We start from the raw sequence: 15988 nt of genomic DNA on the forward strand, positions 1-15988 counted from the left end.
ACCTCTGTAGTCAAACAATTTCGTATATATCTGAAATTAGCTAGGTTGAGTTTGGTCGTTGAATTACCTTTTTCACATGCTTTTTAAAAGGGGTTGGAATCGAGTATGATGCCAAGGTACTTAAAATCAGATACCACCTGGAGCTTCTCCCCTGACACATAGACATCTGGCTCATAACAACTGTTGCCCTCTTTGTGAAGAACATGCAAACAGTTTTTTTCACATTGAGATGCAAACACGAGTCACTGAGCCACTTTGTAACCTGGACCATTACAGTAGTGAGTTCTTGTGCAGCTTGTTGTTTGCTCTTTGCATGCACATATATCACTGTATCATCTGCATACATTTGAACTTCAGACCCAGTACAGACAGAAGGCAGATCATTAATGAACAAGAGGGGCCCCAGTATTGACCCTTGGGGCACGCCCACATCATAGCTAAGAGTGGGCGACAGCTCATTGCTCACTCTGACACACTGAGTTCTGCCTTCAAGGTATGATTTCATCCATCTCAAGGCATCAGGGGAAAAGTTGAACTTGGACAATTTTGTGATGAGAATCTCATGGTTAACAGTATCAAAATCCTTCCTTAGGTCCAGAAACACAGCCCCAACAACACCCCCTTTGTCCATCTTTGACTTCACAATTTCCAGAAGAAAGCAGCCTCACTTGGCTGGTTGTGTTTTTTGGGACATACAATGATGAATGTTGATGTGGAAACGCAACAAGAAATTCAACATGTGAGAGGGTGGCGAGGGGTTGTTGAAAGGTAGTTTGGTCAAACCACACCTTTGAAAGACCATTGGCGATTGTGATGTCTGCTCATACACAGACTGTGTGGGGAGAAAAGGATGAATGCCAACCTGTCTTCTTGAAACGACATCTTTGTTTATGTTCTTTCATCTCTGAATACAGTGAAGGTAGAGCCTGGTACCAGCTGAATGTAGCGCACTCATTATCTTTTGTTAAGGCCATAGAGACCGATGGCTCAAAGCCAACTTAGTAATTATGTGTGCATGCTTTGATGGCAAGTCTACTGTATGGGTGTATCTCCCTTCTTCTAGCTGGTCATTAAAGTCATTAGTGCTCATATGTATGTGAAAGATCAGGGAGAGAGAGCCAGAGAGCGAGATAAGATGAGGGACAGTGTCTGACAGACCAACCAACCTGCACATGTCCTCTATGCTAATTGTTATTGTTCAATGTATGGTCACTTTGACCCTTGGTTGTTATTGTAACTGTTGTCCCGTTGACAATATTGATTATTAATTATGTTAATATTGTAAATCTCCAAAGTAAGCTTTGGCATCTCAAAAAATATGTACATAGTTACATCATGCCAATAAAGGGGGGGAAGAGAAGAAAGAGATTTAAGCTTGAAGCAGAGATGTTAGTCTGCCTACTGACATTTTCTTTCTGAAACAAATTAGCAAAGAAAGTCAATTTCCGGTCCCTTTGGCATAGACGGACATTATTACAGCTTTGGGAATTTCAATTTTTAACTAGGCAAGTCAGATAAGAACAAATTCTTATTTACAATGACAGACTAGAAACAGTGGCCTAACTGCTTTGTTCAGGGACAGAACAACATATTTTTACATTGTCAGCTCAGGGATTTGATCTAGCAACCTTTCAGTTACTGGCACAACGCTCTAAATCAATCAAATCAAATCAAATTGTATTTATCATATACACATGGTTATCAAAATGCTTGTGCTTCCAGTTCCGATAATGCAGTAATAACCAACAAATAATCTAACCTAACAATTTACCTTAAACACACAAGTGTAAAGGGATGAAGAATATGTACATGAAAATATATGAATAAGTGATGGTACTGAACGGCATAGGCAAGATGCAGTATATGGTATAGAGTACAGTTGTCCTTGTCCTTGATTATCTTTATGGCCTTCCTGTGACATCGGGTGTTGTAGGTGTCCTGGAGGGCAGGTAGTTTGCCCCCGGTGATGCGTTGTGCAGACCTCACTACCCTCTGGAGAGCGTTACGGTTGTGGGCGGAGCAGTTGCTGTACCAGGCGGTGATACAGCCCGACAGGATGCTCTCGATTGTGCATCTGTAAAAGTTTGCGTGCTTTTGGTGACAAGCCAAATTTCTTCAGCCTCCTGAGGTTGAAGAGGCGCTGTTGCTTCTTCTTCACCACGCTGTCTGTGTGGGTGGACCAATTCAGTTTGTCTGTGATGTGTACGCCGAGGAACTTAAAACTTACTACCCTCTCCACTACTGTCCCGTCGATGTGGATAGGGGGGTGCTCCCTCTGCTGTTTCCTGAAGTCCACGATCATCTCCTTTGTTTTGTTGACGTTGAGTGTGAGGTTATTTTCCTGACACCACACTCCGAGGGCCCTCACCTCCTCCCTGTAGGCCGTCTCGTCATTGTTGGTAATCAAGTCTACCACTGTAGTGTCGTCTGCAAACTTGATGATTGAGTTGGAGGCAAGCATGGCCACGCAGTCGTGGGTGAACAGGGAGTACAGGAGAGGGCTCAGAACGCACCCCTGTGGGGCCCCAGTGTTGAGGATCAGCGGGGTGGAGATGTTGTTACCTACCCTCAACACCTGGGGGCGTCCCGTCAGGAAGTCCAGTACCCAGTTGCACAGGGTGGGGTCGAGACCCAGGGTCTCGAGCTTGATGACGAGTTTGGAGGGTACTATGGTGTTAAATGCTGAGCTGCAGTCGATGAACAGCATTCTCACATAGGTATTCCTCTTGTCCAGATGGGTTAGGGCAGTGTGCAGTGTGGATGAAAGGTGTGATGTTCTTCATTGTTGTTTTATTGGGCTAATATTTTGGTGTGTCTGTGTTTGTTTCAGGCGGGGCTGGTTTCCCTCATCTTACTGCCGACCTTACAATGAACCACTGATCTCAAACAGGTACGACACATAGCCATGTGATGATCTTATGATATTGTTTACACCTACCCTCTCAAATCTATAGGGGGCTTTCAAGAAGTGTCTAGAAACAAGGTTATTTTGGGCCAGGTAAAGTCCTAACATTTGTGTGTATCTGTCTATGTCTACAGTTTGGGGACACCGGTGCGTCGTCTGAGTGTGGCCAGTCTTCCGGAACAGGAAGAGGAGGAGCCTGTTTTGCTGCCGCCGCCAGACTACAGCGACAGGACAGGGAACAGCCCTGTCAGCCTGGTCAGCGCCTCCACACCCTCACCCAAAAACACGGTCAGAACCCAGTCATCCCTTCCACATTCTTACCTAACAATACAGTCAGCACGTCACCTTAAAGTGAAAATCAGTTTGTTGGACTCATTTCAATGTTAAACCACCTACAAGGTCTCTGAAACGTCTGACCAACTTTGATTTTGATGTTGTCTATTAGCCCATATGCTGGGAAACTGTCTTCTTAGGGTGAACGTTAAACCTTCACCCTCTCCACAGGTTTACAGTCGGCTGACCTAATGTGGAAGACATTTTATTTGTGTATTTTCACGTGGGCTAGTTAGGGAAGGACTCCCACCACCAAGCACACTTTAAGCTAGGTTATGACAGAAACCTAAGGCCTAAATGTCTTGATGCTGCCACTGAGAATTGAGAGAGAGAAATAAAAAATATATTTAAAAAATGCTCCCTGCCTGGTTTTGTCTCTGTGCAGGAATGAAGGAGGGAGGAAGAGAGGGAGGAAGAGAGGGTGGGAAGGACGGAGGACCAGGGGGGTATAGGCCTACACAGAAATTTTGCTCAACCACACATCTTCAATTAGAACCTGCACTGTGTCAGCTGGTTTGAGAATGAAGTAATCATGGTGTACAGAGCTATGGGCCCTCTCTCGCCCCATCGCTCGCTCGCTCGCTCTCTCTCTTTCTTTCTCTCCCCATCTTTTTCACTCTCGCTCTCCCCATCTCTCACTTGTCTCATCGCTCTCTCTCTCTCTCCCATCTTGCTCTCTCTCTCTCTCCCATCTTTCTCTCTCTCTCTCTCTCCCCATCTCTCTCTCTCTCTCTCTCTCTCTCTATCTCTCTATCTCTCTCTCATTGATTGCCCTTGTGTGCTGGAACTGCTGCCTCAGGGCATTGGGAGAAATACACTACTGTTAGGGATGCTATGGTAATAGAGTGGGCCTTTCTCACCCCTCTTCTCCCCCTTGCCCCCTCATCTGTTCTACCCCTTCCCCACCTTTCACCCTTTCCTTCCTACAAGTCCCATCCTTTCTTGCTTCCCTTCTTCTGATCACTTTGATCATGTGATTGTGGAGAGGTGACTTTGCTTGTCGCTTAAAGATGAATGGTCCCTGATGTAAGCCACTGTCTGGGGCCTCTCCCATAGCTGCCCATTCACCCTCACTCCTGGACACTGTCTGCCCTCTAGTGTAGTGGTTGTGTTAGGGCAGGGGTTATGTCCCGGAATAGGTTGAGGAGGCCAACAGGGTCATTTCTTTGCAGTGCAAAAACTAAATTCTCTGAAAGTGACCATGGTGTTATGTTTGCTCTGACTGTTGGTGTATCTATTCAATCTGTTCTGCTGAATGATAACAGCCTCATCCACTATTAGAATGGATCTTCAAAACATCAGATAAGGATAGAAAACGAACACAACTTACTTTCTGAGAGTGCAGGTAATTGTTGGTTCAATAGATACACGTTTATACATCCTAAATTACCTCAAGCATAGCTACGTAATCAGTTAACCGTCTGTTTTAAAACTATTTTCATCACACTCACTTGCTTGGTGTTTCGATAAGATTTCCATCTACTCGGAGAAGAGGTGTGCTGTGTGCTGGCCTTTCTAGACATTCTAGATTCCTGTCCCCCAGCATGAGATCATGGCACTCTCCGTCTCCATACGTCCCAGAGTTCTTCACTGAGGAGTGACACAACCCTGACAGCTGCATGGGGATAATGCAGCATGTAGTAAATATACACAGCATGTATCATGGCTTAAGTGTTTCTCTTTCTTTTTGTTAATAGATCTCTCTACCCAATGAGGTTGGAAAGGTTCCCTTTCTGGGGTAAGTTTTATAATAACTCTGTTATAACAATATAACCTCTCACATGATTTTGATGGGAAATAATAATTAATTCACATATGACAATGTTTTTTTTCATGATATTTTCCAGAGGTGGGAATCCCTTTGCCACTGTCAAACTGAGACCTACAGTGACCAACGACAGATCAGCACCCAACGTCTAATAACCAGAGCTCATTCAGACAGAGGAATGATAAAGCACCACCAACACTCCAGAATTACAGTCCAACAATATGTCAACAAAGCATGGATTCTACTCCGCTTCAGCAAACCAGCTCCGTTGTAGCCAGCACCGTTGTTACTAGCTCCGTTGTAGCCAGCACCGTTGTAGCCAGCTCCGTTGTAGCCAGCTCCATTGTAGCCAGCTCCATTGTAAAACAGAGTAGTGAAGTGACAATGATTATGGGCAGTGCTGAAACATAATCAAATCCAGGCTACCTTCCTCACTCTTTTGCGTTCAGATTGTTTTTTAAATAAATATATATACAGTCGCTAGTGAAAGTCTACACACCCTTTGCAGAGTCTTCAAAGTTTGTTGCCTTAAAATGTAATCTACAGAGGGAATAAATGTTTTTTTTTTCTACTGACCTACACTGACCAACACAACCTACTTCACATTTTCAGACTGAAAGATAAATTATACAACACCCCAGAGTTAATACTGGGTGGAAGCACCTTTGGCAGCCATTACAGCTGGGAATCATTTGTTGTACTATTAGGGCAATCATTGCTTTGGCAAAATTGCTCAAGCTCATTACATTTGGTTGGGAATCATTGATGGACACCAATATTCAAACCGTGTCTCTGATTTTCAAGCAAAGTTAGTCAGGACTGAGAGTGGACTACTGAGGAACACTCAACACCTCTTGGAAAACATTTTGGAGTCTTCGGCATTAACATTTGTGTAATTGTTCCGCAAAAACATCTATCCCAGGGTTAGGTTTTCAGAAGACTGAGGCAGGGTTTTCTCTAACTTCTTACCTGGACTTTGTTCCTTTCATATTTATTTTTGATTATGACAAACTCCCCAGTCCCTGCCGTTGACAAGCATACCTATAACATGAGTTATTATATGATAATTTACTGCTCTTGAGCAATTTTGACAAAAACGATGGATATATATTTCCCTAAGAGTTGTCGAGAGTTGGAATTTTATTCCAAATTATTCACAGCTGTAATGGCTGCCAACAGTGTTTCCACCAGGTATTAACTCTGGGGTGTGAAGTCATACACAATCAAGACTTCTTTTTTTTTTCTTCTTTTTCATTTTGAACATTTTCTATAATTTATTTCACTGAAAATGTGGATTAGGTTGTGTACATCGGTAGGAAGGCAAAATGATTATTAGTTTATTTTTGTAATATTTGGGGTGTGTTGACCTTCACTAGGCACTGTATTCTATCTGTAGACCTTCTCTAGGCACTGTATTCTGTCTGTAGACCTTCTCTAGGCACTGTATTCTGTCTGTAGACCTTCTCTAGGCACTGTATTCTGTCTGTAGACCTTCTCTAGGCACTGTATTCTATCTGTAGACCTTCTCTAGGCACTGTATTCTATCTGTAGACCTTCTCTAGGCACTGTATTCTGTCTGTAGACCTTCTCTAGGCACTGTATTCTGTCTGTAGACCTTCTCTAGGCACTGTATTCTGTCTGTAGACCTTCTCTAGGCACTGTATTCTATCTGTAGACCTTCTCTAGGCACTGTATTCTATCTGTAGACCTTCTCTAGGCACTGTATTCTGTCTGTAGACCTTCTCTAGGCACTGTATTCTGTCTGTAGACCTTCTCTAGGCACTGTATTCTGTCTGTAGACCTTCTCTAGGCACTGTATTCTGTCTGTAGACCTTCTCTAGGCACTGTATTCTGTCTGTAGACCTTCTCTAGGCACTGTATTCTGTCTGTAGACCTTCTCTAGGCACTGTATTCTGTCTGTAGACCTTCTCTAGGCACTGTATTCTATCTGTAGACCTTCTCTAGGCACTGTATTCTGTCTGTAGACCTTCTCTAGGCACTGTATTCTGTCTGTAGACCTTCTCTAGGCACTGTATTCTGTCTGTAGACCTTCTCTAGGCACTGTATTCTGTCTGTAGACCTTCTCTAGGCACTGTATTCTGTCTGTAGACCTTCTCTAGGCACTGTATTCTGTCTGTAGACCTTCTCTAGGCACTGTATTCTATCTGTAGACCTTCTCTAGGCACTGTATTCTATCTGTAGACCTTCTCTAGGCACTGTATTCTGTCTGTAGACCTTCTCTAGGCACTGTATTCTGTCTGTAGACCTTCTCTAGGCACTGTATTCTGTCTGTAGACCTTCTCTAGGCACTGTATTCTGTCTGTAGACCTTCTCTAGGCACTGTATTCTGTCTGTAGACCTTCTCTAGGCACTGTATTCTGTCTGTAGACCTTCTCTAGGCACTGTATTCTATCTGTAGACCTTCTCTAGGCACTGTATTCTATCTGTAGACCTTCTCTAGGCACTGTATTCTGTCTGTAGACCTTCTCTAGGCACTGTATTCTGTCTGTAGACCTTCTCTAGGCACTGTATTCTGTCTGTAGACCTTCTCTAGGCACTGTATTCTGTCTGTAGACCTTCTCTAGGCACTGTATTCTGTCTGTAGACCTTCTCTAGGCACTGTATTCTGTCTGTAGACCTTCTCTAGGCACTGCATTCTGTCTGTAGTAGTTGTAGGAATGAGGCACGGGGACACTAGTTGGGGAAAGAAGTGCTACATTTTTTGCCATATTTATTTTTTCATTATGACGTAACCATTTTTCAATGGGGAGGCTACTATTTATCCGTACATTTTAAACAAATTAGAGAAGTATCATTTTTTAAAACTCATTTCATCATAAAGAAGTCTACTCAGCCCCCACTAAGTGTATTGAGTGTAAACAATGAGAGTTTATGGAAGAATGAATATAGCTCATGTAAGTTATGTTTAAAATGAAAATAAGTGATTTTTGATTAGCCATAGACTAAATGAATGTATGCTGAAAGGGGAATGGATTGACATATGGACTCTGCTATGCTATTTCTTCATAGTTTTAAAAGTATTTTTTTTTTCATACTTGTTTAAAGGTTCATGATGTTTATTGTTTAAAGGTTCATGATGTTTATAAAGTTGTATGGAGACCATTTATCTTAGTTTTTTTCATGGTAAGCTGAAGACTGTGTTTTACAAATACACAATTGTTGTAAATCACAATAACATTGTTATTGGTAGAAATACCGTATGAACCATGCAGTATGCAGTATATCGAAAGAGTATATAGGTTTTTCTCTTCCTTCAGTGTAGAGGAATTCATGATACACACTGCTGTCCATGATAATTGATGATTCCCAAATAAGTTTATGGTTCCTCTTCTATCTCTGTTCAGATACTGATTCTGTCATTCACTAAAGGTGACAAGGAAAATGCTTTACCATGGTGTTCTGTAGACTAAAGTTATGTTATCTCACAGTAAAACAGGATAAACCTTAACATGGTCTTTATTTTTTTTTAAAAATTTAAAAATTAATGTACTGTCTTTGCATTTTACTGCCATAACCTACTGCATATCTGTATGAAGACTGTATAACTGACAATGTGTATGTCCCTTAATACATGAGATGAAATTGACAATTTGGTTGTCTTTTAATTGAATGAGTCGTTTTTATTTTATATTGAACGAATGAGTAGGCTACCATTATTTCCTGCCCCATTGTAAATAGCTTTAAGTTATGTTAATGTGATTGCCATAAACACTCACATTAATGTCTAAATAAAGATGTCTATGTTTACCACTAGAGTCTGTTTACGTTGCAATTTTGTTGGTCATAAGACACATTTGGAAGGAAAAGCATGAGACAATGCTGAGGGATTGTCAATAGGACATTACTGTCCATTATGTCCACTGTCTACTCCTATTGTGTGTGTGTGTGTGTCAAAGCGGAGCTATACAGAGCCCTCTGCATTGTCACAACATTTGAGAGGCGCACGACGATGCGGTACAGAGCTCATGTTGGCCTCTGCGTGCCTCCAGAGGTTTTGCAATTGCGTCACACCATTCATATGGCGCCTCCGACCACATTTTCGGATCAAGTATACATTGGCTCTCAGTGCAAGCCACACATCACAGTCATTGTAAGTAAAACTTTCCTCAATATACCAGCTTTAAGCAAATTCAGTGCTGGTAAGGAAAGACAAGTGCATTATCGATTGTATTCTATTATTTTATCCAACGCTATCATACCTTGTACTGCCCTTTAATAACTAAACTACGAGCGTTACCTACTGGACAAATGTAGCTATTGGTTCATTTTGGTGCAGCAGCCAATCTGCGTTTACAGTAAAACCCAACACTTCCTGTTTCGGATTAGGAAACGATTGCAATGTAAATAGATACAGTAGTGGCTAACGTGAAATCACTGTATATTCAATCTGAAATGCCGAATGAATTGCAGTGATTTACGTGAACTGCCATACCGTTTATGAGATGGAGCGCAAGGTAAGTGATGAGCTACTGCTAACTAGCAAGCTATTTAATGTCTGGTTTTGCAGTGGTAAACCTCCCTATAAGCAACATAATGTCATTCAGTTATGCGGTTGTACATTGTCTGACAGCAGCAGCCAGCTAGCTATATTATGCAAAAATAGCAGACTACCTGTGATACACTTAGCTGGCTAATACTAGTTTAGAGTGTTTTATAAGCCAACCGAAGCCTAGCTATATGTCACTTAGCAAGATTGTACTATCTACAATGTATCCATGTTGATCATTCACTGCGCCATTACAATGTAACAAATGTCATTCATTTTTCACAGTATTCTCGCAAAAAGTTACAATGTTGCAGTTTGCTTGGTGGGTGACAGTTGTCGCTAAAGAGACTGTCGAGTCAAGTGGGCTATTAAAGATCATATCTCAGCTCGGTTCAGACAGTACACAGAGGTCTCTCTCTGGCTACATCAGTTAATTAATTGCTAGTGACAGGGACTATGCCTTTGAAGAGCATCACTCGCTCCAGACATTGCATAATATACAGGAAGCAAAAGAGAGGAGGGTTGTTAGTTTTAACATAAAAATTCAGCAAATCCCCTTTAAAATGATGAAGTTATTCATGATAAACGTCATACTATATTTATGTTATGCCACATAGACTATGGTGTAATGACCACAGTGTTCAGAATATGGGGCAGTGATGAAGACACGTGACTCAGCCTACCTGAGATGGATCACATCTGGCTGTGATTGAGAGTCCCATAGGGCGGCGCACAATTGGCCCAGCGTCATCCAGGTTGAGCTGGGGTAGGCCATCATTGTAAATAAGAATTTGTTCTTAACTGACTTGCCTAGTTAAATACATGTAAAATAATGACAGCTCTATAACTCACATTTCGGGTTGCCCCTAAAGTTCATATTGCAGCTTTAATCATGGTTATTATTGTAACCTCACAGCATGATCCCAAAATCCCAACAACAAGATAGAACAGTGCCCCTAGTCCAGTGGTTCCCAACAACAAGATAGAACAGTGCCCCTAGTCCAGTGGTTCCCAACAACAAGATAGACAGTGCCCCTAACCCAGTGGTTCCCAACCGTTTTATTTTACTGTACCACCAACGGAATTTTGCTCTGCCTGGAGTACCCCTGAAGTACCCCCTCATGTGCATTTTACCAATGGTCCTATGGTCTCATGAGTCTTCTCAAGTACCCCCTGTGGATAGGTCCTAGTACCCCTGGTTGGGAACCACTACCCTAGTGCAGTGGGCAAGGAATAGGACAGGAGGAAGCTGGCACAGTTTACACAGAACAGGGGTAAATTGTAAGGTCAGGTTGGCTTTTTACCCCCAAATGGATAGACTTGGGTTGGATGAGATTATCTTAAAGCCTGCTACAATCAAAGGGACAAAGAGACAATATACACTGAGTGTATATAGACTGACCAGGTGAATGCAGATGAAAGTTATGATCTCTTATTGATGTCACCTGTTTAAACAACTTCAATGAGTGTAGATCAGTGTTCCCTTAACTGGTGGCCTGCTGGCCAAATTTGGCCCACGGGTGGTTTTATTTGGCCCCACAAGTTTTCAGAGCCAAAAAAAATGTAATAACCAAACTCACATTATTATTTTTATTTGTAATTTTATTGTTGCACATAAAATACTATTAAAACACCAGGAAATCAGCTTCTACGTGATTTAAGTTTAAGGAATCAGTTCCCAAGTATTCCCACACATCATATACAAATATAAGCAAGGTTTGAAATGATTATGTTTTAGTTCAATATTATATCTGTTTGGGCTTCTTGTGGTTGATTTGCAGTGTACAAATGTCGCCGTCCCCCCCCCCCCCCCACACAAAATCAGGCCTGCTAGCTAAAAAAATATTTTTATTATTTCAAATCAAAATATTTAACACTTATTTAACTAGGCAAGTCAGTTAAGAACAAATTCTTATTCACAAATGGCCTACCAAAAGGCCTTCTGCAGGGACGGGGGGCTGGATTAAAACTATTAACAATAATAATAATATAATGTAGGACAAAACACACATCACGACAAGAGACAACACAACATTAGACATAAGAGACATAAGACAACAACATAGCAAGGCTGCAACACATGACAACACAGCATGGTAGCAACACAACATGGCACCAGCACAACATGGTAGCAGCACAAAACATGGTACAAAAATTATTGGGCACAGACAACAGCACAAAGGGCAAGAAGGTAGAGACCACAATACATCACACAAAGCAGCCACAACTGTCAGAGTGTTTGTGCAGCTCGTTCCAGTCGCTAGCTGCAGCGAACTGAAAAGACGAGCGACCCAGGGATGTGTGTGCTTTGGGGACCTTTAACAGAATGTGACTGGCAGAACGGGTGTTGTATGTGGAGGATGAGGGCTGCAGTAGATATCTCAGATAGGGGGGAGTGAGGCCTAAGAGGGTTTTATAAATAAGCATCACCAGTGGGTTTTGCGACAAGTATGCAGAGATGACCAGTTTACAGAGGAGTATAGAGTGCAGTGATGTGTCCTATAAGGAGCACTGGTGGCAAATCTGATGGCCTGCTGGCTTGACCCTGAGGTAAATGTCCTTATTTTTAGACCGAACAGCTGAATCTTTTAAATGAAAGCAGTACATCTTACTTTAGTACGTCTCTCCTTAGGCCTGAACATGCCTGTGTCCCTGCTGTGGGCAGTGGATGTGTATGGGCGTGTGTACAGCTTGTCCACCAGAGGGCAGCAGTGGGAGCAGTGTCGTGATGCTGTGTTAGAGTTTAAGAGGGTGACGGCCGTGCAGCAGTGTTGCTGGGGTATCGCCTGTGACCATCACATCTACCTGAATGTCCACTCTAGTGATGTTCCCATACGCTACCAGGAGGAGACATTCGAGAACCAGGTACAGGGTGCGTGTGTGTGTGGAGGTGGAGGGTGGGCTGTGTGTGTGTGGGGCGGGGGGAGGGTGGGCTGTGTGTGTGTGGGGGGGGGGGGGGCTGTGTGTGTGTGTGGTGCGGGGGGAGGGTGGGCTGTGTGTGTGTGGGGCGGGGGGAGGGTAGGGTGTGTGTGTGTGGGGCGGGGGGAGGGTGGGCTGTGTGTGTGTGGGGCGGGGGGAGGGTGGGCTGTGTGTGTGGGGCGGGGGGAGGGTGGGCTGTGTGTGTGTGGGGCGGGGGGAGGGTGGGCTGTGTGTGTGTGGGGCGGGGGGAGGGTGGGCTGTGTGTGTGGGGCGGGGGGAGGGTGGGCTGTGTGTGTGTTGGGCGGGGGGAGGGGAGGGTGTGTGTGTGTGGGGCGGGGGGGGGGGTGGGCTGTGTGTGTGGGGCGTGGGGGGGGGTGGGCTGTGTGTGTGGGGCGTGGGGAGGGTGGGCTGTGTGTGTGGGGCGTGGGGAGGGTGGGCTGTGTGTGTGGGGCGTGGGGAGGGTGGGCTGTGTGTGTGTGGGGGGGGGGGGGGGGGGGGGGGCTGTGTGTGTGTGTGGTGCGGGGGGAGGGTGGGCTGTGTGTGTGTGGGGCGGGGGTGGGCTGTGTGTGTGGGGCGGGGGGAGGGTGGGCTGTGTGTGTGGGGCGTGGGGAGGGTGTGCTGTGTGTGTGGGGCGTGGGGAGGGTGGGCTGTGTGTGTGGGGCGTGGGGAGGGTGGGCTGTGTGTGTGGGGCGTGGGGAGGGTGGGCTGTGTGTGTGGGGCGGGGGGAGGGTGGGCTGTGTGTGTGGGGCGTGGGGAGGGTGGGCTGTGTGTGTGGGGCGTGGGGAGGGTGGGCTGTGTGTGTGGGGCGTGGGGAGGGTGGGCTGTGTGTGTGGGGCGTGGGGAGGGTGGGCTGTGTCTGTGCCTGTGTTTGTGCTTCTCTTGCACCTGATGCATTTATGGTTCTTGTAACCCTCTCTCTCTCTCTCTCTCTCTCTCTCTCTCTCCCTCTCTCTCTCTCTCTCTCTCTCTCTCTCTCTCTCTCTCTCTCTCTCTCTCTCTCTCTCTCTCTCCCTCTCTCTCTCTCTCCCTCTCTCTCTCTCTCTCCCTCTCTCTCTCTCTCTCTCTCTCCCTCTCTCCCTCTCTCTCTCTCTCTCTCTCTCCCTCTCTCTCTCTCTCTCTCTCTCTCTCTCTCTCTCTCTCTCTCTCTCTCTCTCTCTCTCTCTCTCTCTCTCTCTCTCTCTCTCTCTCTCTCTCTCTCTCTCTCTCTCTCTCTCTCTCTCTCTCTCAATTCAGTTTCAATTCCAGGGCTTTATTGGCATGGAAAACATATGTTAACATTGCAAAAACAAGTGAAGTAGACAATAAACAATAAATATTTGCAGTAAACATTACACTCTCAGAAGTTCCAAAATAACATTTTATCATTTCATTGAGGATACCATCAACACCACAGATTTTTTTGGGGTTGAAGGGTTTGTATTTTGTCCTGTAGTTAATTCAATGTAATTGGAGAATCCAGTGGGTTCTGGTAGTCTTTAATAGTCTCTCTCTATATATATATATATGTGTGTGTTTCACATCCTGCCGTTATTGGGAGTCCCATAGGACGGTGCACAATTGACCCAGTGTCGTCCGGGTTTTGCCTGGAGTAGGCCGTCATTGTAAATAAGAATTTGTTCTTAACTGACTTGCATAGTTAAATAAAAGTTCAATTAAAAAAATTAGTAATAATACAAATAAATATATATATATATCTCCCTCTATCTCTCTCTCTTTCTCTCTCAGCGATGGAATCCCTTGGATAACTTCTCGGATCGCTTGTTGCCGAGCGACCGCTGGCAGTGGAGTAACATCACAGGACTGGAACACCAACCCCTTGACAGCTTCTTTCTTCCCTCGTCCAACTGGGAGTGGGAGGGGGACTGGTACATTGACGAGAACTTTGGAGGAGAGCCCACAGAGAAAGAAGTGAATGTTCTCTCTCTTTCTGTCTTTCTCTCTTTTCTGTATCTTTCTCTCTCCTCTCTTGCCTCCTCCATTTCATATGTCCCCTCTATCTCTATTCTCTCCCTCTCTCTTTCTCTCTTTCCCTCTCTCTCCTTCTCTCTCCCTCTCTCCTTCTCTCTCCTTCTCTCTCTCTCCCTCTCTCTTTCCCTCTCTCTCCTTCTCTCTCCTCCCCTCCCTCTCCTCTCTCTAATTCTCTCTCCTTCTCTCTCTCCCTCTCTCTCCCTCTCTCTCTCCCTCTCTCTGTCTTTCTTCCCTCCCTCTCTGTCATTGTCTTACCCCTCACATACAGTGATCTCCAACAGTAGACTAGCTAGGTTTCCATCCAATTGGTGACAGATTTCCATTCCAATACTCTAAAATCTGCAAAAAACAATATGCCCATTTTCCCACCAGAGATGTTTCCATCAAACGGACTTTTTGCAGATGAAATGATGTGCATGATGATGTAGTGCACATAAAAACAACTTTTTACATTCATTTCCCATGTACCATCATTCATTTCCCATGTACCATCATTCATTTCCCATGTACCATCACATTTTCAAATGTACTGATGGTTTTGTCACAAAAACTGTTGCATTGTATAGAAAATGTGTCCACTCTGGTCTTGGCACTTGTGCTCTAGCCAACAGCTGGCAGATACAGTGGGTAGACTACCTACAGTATGAGATTATTATTCATAAGTGTGATCATCATGTCACCAGAATAAGAACCTCGATATGTATTGGAAAGGAGCATCAAGCTCATCACCGGGCACTTTCACCCTGTGAAGTTCATCATAACTTATTTCATCTGTAGCCTAATAAACTGCATGCTTTCCCGAGTCATAGTGGGAGGGCCTCACAACATATCATCGGTATCATGGTTATTTTCACTGCTATTTCTCGCATAATTAATTTTACAGACAAAAAGATCCCAACATGTCGAAAGAACAAATTGTCTGTCGGCATTTATACAATTGTACCCTCATTTCATGTTTCCATCAGCCCCGTCTGGACTTTTTCCATGTGTCAGTTAATTCATCTGCATGAAATGTTTGGATGGAGTGTACTTAGTGACACATTTGTTGTTGTTTTGGCTCTGTACTCCAACACTTCGGATTTGAAATGATACAATGACTACAGGGTTAAGTGGCAGACTGGCAGATTTCATTTGAGGGTATTTCCATCCATATCGGGTGATTACAGCACTGTTTGTACCCAGTCCCCCCGTTTTAAGGGAACAAAAGCATTGGGACAAATTCACTTATGTGAATTAATGTAGTGAAAAGTGAAGTATTTGGTCCCATATTGATAGCGCCCAATGCTTACATCAAGCTTGTAACTTTACACATTTTTGAATCATTTGCTGTTTGTTTTGGATGTGTTTCAGATCATTTTCTTCCCAGTAGAAATTAATGGTAAATGACATATTGTGTCATTATGGAGTCCCTTTTATTTATTGTAGATAAGAATAGAATATATTTCTAAACACTTCTACATTAATGTGGATGCTACGGTGATTACAGATAATCCTGAATGAATCTTGAATAATGATGAGTGATAAAGTTACAGAGGGTCAAATATTATACACCCAAGACATGCTAACCTCTCACCATTACCAATATCAG

General features: G+C 43.9%; 2 protein-coding genes across 6 annotated transcripts in view; both read left to right on the plus strand.

The window, feature by feature from the left end:
- LOC110503137 (brain-specific angiogenesis inhibitor 1-associated protein 2-like protein 1) overlaps positions 1 to 8780 on the plus strand; it is a 53264-nt gene extending 44484 nt beyond the window's left edge. For all 3 annotated transcript variants that reach the window (XM_036960689.1, XM_036960687.1, XM_036960688.1), the window contains exons 11-14: positions 2831 to 2890; positions 3040 to 3193; positions 4936 to 4976; positions 5086 to 8780. In XM_036960689.1, coding sequence (XP_036816584.1) covers positions 2831 to 2890; positions 3040 to 3193; positions 4936 to 4976; positions 5086 to 5158 — 328 coding nt within the window. In that variant the 3' untranslated portion in view covers positions 5159 to 8780. The remainder of the gene's footprint in view (positions 1 to 2830; positions 2891 to 3039; positions 3194 to 4935; positions 4977 to 5085) is intronic.
- A 207-nt stretch (positions 8781 to 8987) lies between these two features.
- Positions 8988 to 15988, plus strand: part of LOC110502913 (tectonin beta-propeller repeat-containing protein 1) — a 26094-nt gene continuing 19093 nt past the window's right edge. For 2 of the 3 annotated variants that reach the window (XR_005039227.1, XM_036960685.1), the window contains exons 1-3: positions 8988 to 9117; positions 12146 to 12378; positions 14158 to 14340. Coding sequence is in view for 2 of the 3 variants with exons in the window: in XM_036960685.1 (XP_036816580.1) it covers positions 12154 to 12378; positions 14158 to 14340 (408 nt within the window). In the remaining variant the exon portion in view is untranslated. Of the gene's footprint in view, positions 9118 to 9280; positions 9482 to 12145; positions 12379 to 14157; positions 14341 to 15988 lie in introns of those variants that run through there. The other variant, XM_036960686.1, reaches the window with a different exon arrangement.

Source organism: Oncorhynchus mykiss, chromosome 23 (genome assembly GCF_013265735.2).
Source record: "Oncorhynchus mykiss isolate Arlee chromosome 23, USDA_OmykA_1.1, whole genome shotgun sequence".
Lineage (NCBI taxonomy): Eukaryota > Metazoa > Chordata > Actinopteri > Salmoniformes > Salmonidae > Oncorhynchus > Oncorhynchus mykiss.